This window comes from Phaseolus vulgaris, chromosome 1 (genome assembly GCF_051622355.1).
Source record: "Phaseolus vulgaris cultivar YP4 chromosome 1, ASM5162235v1, whole genome shotgun sequence".
Lineage (NCBI taxonomy): Eukaryota > Viridiplantae > Streptophyta > Magnoliopsida > Fabales > Fabaceae > Phaseolus > Phaseolus vulgaris.
Window position 1 is genome coordinate 19,220,143 of NC_143498.1, and position 3,581 is coordinate 19,223,723.

The following is a 3,581-nucleotide window of genomic DNA, read 5'->3' on the forward strand; positions in this document are numbered from 1 at the left end:
TATATATTATCTAGATGTCAATTTATTCATATCTATTAAGCCAAAAATATTATACTTTAAATAAGTTCAAAATTCTACTATTTAATAAATTTATAAAATTTGGATCACACTTTAATAAATTAATTGAAAAATATATAACTAAATGTAAAGTTTCTATTAAATTTTGATTTGAATAATATTTTCTAATAAATAACAGAAACAAATAAACTATAAATAGAATACAAAAATTTAAATAAAGTATTAGATCATGATAGAAAAATATATAAGCATATATTTTATATGTAACATTGATTCCTAAATTATTTTTCATTATATGCAACTTTATTTAATTATCCGTAATGTTATACTTTTTGAGAAATATTAAAATTAGGAGAAATATATGATATTGGTATATTTCATACAAGATTGAAAATGATTAAATTTGATAAATTAAAAATGATTAAGAATTAAAATTAAAAAGATCGAAATTAGCATGGAAGCTAAAATATTTGATTAATTAATAGGGAAAATGGATTTGTGATTTAGAAGATATAGGACTGATTAAGAAAAGAAGAACAAAGTGTACGTTGAAATTTAGGGGTCTAAAATGATAGGTGAGAGAGGAATATCCAAGGTATATGATATGGGAGAGGAATATTCGTAAGGAGATCCGTTGGAGGGTGAATTTGGCGTTGGTGGACGCAATAAATAGCGCACCAAAGCATGCCTTGATTTTCACCACCACCACAACCACCACCAACAATAAACCATCCTGCACCCTCCCCACCACCACCACCTCCCCTTCCCCCTCTCCCACTCCTTCCACCCAAATGGCTCTCAAGGCCGTCCATGTCACCGACGTACCTTCCCTTGACCACGTTCCCGAGAACGCCTCTCTCGCCCTCTGCTCCTCCCGCTTCCCCAACGGTCCTCATCCTCTCTTCCCTTCCCTTCTTCCGTTCCCCATTTTTTTTTTTAACATTATTGTTGATCGTTAATGCAGGGGTGGAGATGGGTCGGAGTGCCTTCAAGTTGCCGAAGTTCGTCGTCATCGGACACAGGGGTAACGGCATGAACGTTTTGCAATCTTCGGATCGAAGAATGAGAGCCATAAAAGAAAATACTATCATGTCCTTCAACGCCGCCTCCACATTCCCTCTTGATTTTGTAGAATTTGACGTTCAGGTAACCGTTTTATTCCTCTTTATGCTTCTGCATTCATTATTCCACCCGCGCACCGTTTTCTCTTCTTGTCTTGTTTTCTCCTTTTCCGATTTTGCCCCGGTGGCGTTTCTGTAAATAACTTGCCTTTCTCGGCCTTTTTAAGACCGTCTGCTCCTTTTCTTCTCTCGAAACGGTCCTGATTGGCTGCTTGTTTGTGTTTGTTTGACGCGTTGCATTTTTTTTATTAAAAAAATTGAAGTAAAAAAAAAGAGACCGAAATAAAAAGTTAAAGCGAAAATGCGCGTGTTTTGTAGGTGACGAGAGATGATTGCCCTGTCATTTTCCACGACGATTTCATTTTCTCGGAGGATAATGTGAGTTTCTTTTCGCTTTGCTTTGAGTTTTTTTTTTTTTTTTTTTCCAATGGGTTGACTTTTTTCGAGTTTGTTATGACGGATTTGATGTGTGTTGCAGGGTGCTGTGTTTGGGAGGAGGATCACAGAGCTTACTCTCTCTGAGTTTCTTTCTTATGGGCCTCAGAGAGAGCATGGGAATGAGGGAAAAATTTTGCTTAGGAAAAAAGATGGGAAGATAATACCATGGGATGTTGAACAAGATGACTCATTATGCACTCTCCAAGAAGCTTTTGTTAAGGTGGAACCCGCTATTGGTTTTAACATTGAGTTGAAGTTCGATGACCACATTGTCTATGAGCAAGATTATCTAGTCCATGTCCTTCAGACCATCTTAAAGGTACACAAAGAGGGTTAATCTTAAGCGTAAAACACTAAGTATTTTGTTTTAATTTTGCATTTTAAAAAGGGTGACTTTGATCTCCCAATTTCTAAGGTGCTTGTTTTTTTTTTGTCTTAACTTGATGGCTTTAATTGTGGAGCAGGTTGTGTTTGAATATGCCAAGGATAGACCTATTATCTTCTCAACGTTCCAGCCAGATGCAGCAATGCTCATCCGGAAATTGCAAAGCAACTACCCTGTTAGTTCTTTAAGCCTCTTTAGTTGTTTTAAGAATTTTGGAGGAGGCAAAGTGCTCCTGGTTCAATTATTATATTTCTTTATCCTTGGATCTAATGTAGTGGCTAATTTGTTGGGAACAACCAGGTGTTCTTCTTGACAAATGGAGGATGTGAAATCTATGAAGATGTGAGGAGAAACTCATTGGAGGAGGCCATGAAGCTCTCTGTGGAGAATGGATTGGAAGGAATTGTCTCAGAAATTAAAGGGATATTTAGAGATCCTGGTACAGTAACCAAAATAAAGGAGTCCAAGCTTTGCCTCCTTTCTTACGGCAAATTAAAGTATGCATAGTTTTAGTACTCTCTTTCCTTTAATAATTGGTTGAAATATTGTAAAAGGTGTAATATTTTGGCTGATGATTATGTTTGACATTGCAGCAATGTTCCTGAGGCAGTTTACATGCAACATCTAATGGGAATCGATGGGGTAATTGTGGATTTGGTTAAAGAAATAACCGAGGCAGTTGCAGATATGATAAAGTCAACAAAGGGTGGGGAAGGAGAGGGTTTGACAGATGGCAGTGGGGCGGTGCAGGGGAACACAAGGCCACAATTTTCACAGCAGGATTTGTCTTTCCTTTTGAAGCTCATTCCACAATTGATACAAATTTGAAAAAAACAAGAGAAACATGCGACTTTTAATTGACTTGCCCGTTTAGGAGTCTTGCGTCCTTACGCTTTATTCCTTTATATACATGGCCTTTCACAAAAACAGTAGAACCCTCTGGAGGGGTTCCATAACGCTTGTACATATGTTTCTTCTTTTCACTTGGGGATAATGGAAAGATAAGAATTATGTATCAATTAAGTAGTTTGAAGGTCCTCGTGCGAATAGTGACTAACATTTTATGTTTATTGTATCAATGTTGTTACACCGTGGTATTATTGTCTACCATTACAATGAGAAAATACGAAAGTTTTGTTTCTTCTTCCTCGTACAAAGAAATTCTTTATGATTTTTCATTTTTACTCTCCTAATGTCTAATCTTCTTCTTCCGTGTTCTTATTATGGACAGGGTGTTAATTGTTACGATTGAGATAAGTTTCATCAAATCCACCCATTGGATTGAATTCGTGTTATTTCTATGTTAAAATCAAATCAAACCAATTTTCATGAGTATCTAAAATAAATTTTATTTTACTATTTTAGTTATTTTTAATTTTTTTTTCGTCATCAGTGTATTTTGATACAACTTTTGAATGTTTTGATTAAATATATTTAAACAAAATTGAATTGAAAAACTAAATTGAATGCGTAAGTGAGGGAAACATAACCAAAAGTTTGAGTGACAAAAAATGGAAGATAAAAGAGGAAGAAAAACATTGTTTACGACATGCAACAGTTTAAATAATAATGTAATTTGGATATTGTTAGCGTAGAGGTTTTAGACTGTTAATAATTAA

At 35.3% G+C, this 3,581-nt stretch overlaps 1 protein-coding gene across 1 annotated transcript; it reads left to right on the forward strand.

Annotated features, from left to right (window-relative positions):
- Positions 1-549: 549 nt before the first annotated feature.
- On the forward strand, positions 550-3,123 carry LOC137813665 (glycerophosphodiester phosphodiesterase GDPD1, chloroplastic). Its single transcript, XM_068616040.2, has 7 exons — positions 550-906; positions 983-1,164; positions 1,458-1,517; positions 1,618-1,896; positions 2,042-2,137; positions 2,263-2,459; positions 2,556-3,123. Exons 1-7 carry the CDS (start codon positions 618-620, stop codon positions 2,788-2,790), a joined length of 1,338 nt encoding a protein of 445 aa, XP_068472141.1. The 5' UTR covers positions 550-617; the 3' UTR covers positions 2,791-3,123.
- Positions 3,124-3,581: the final 458 nt, after the last annotated feature.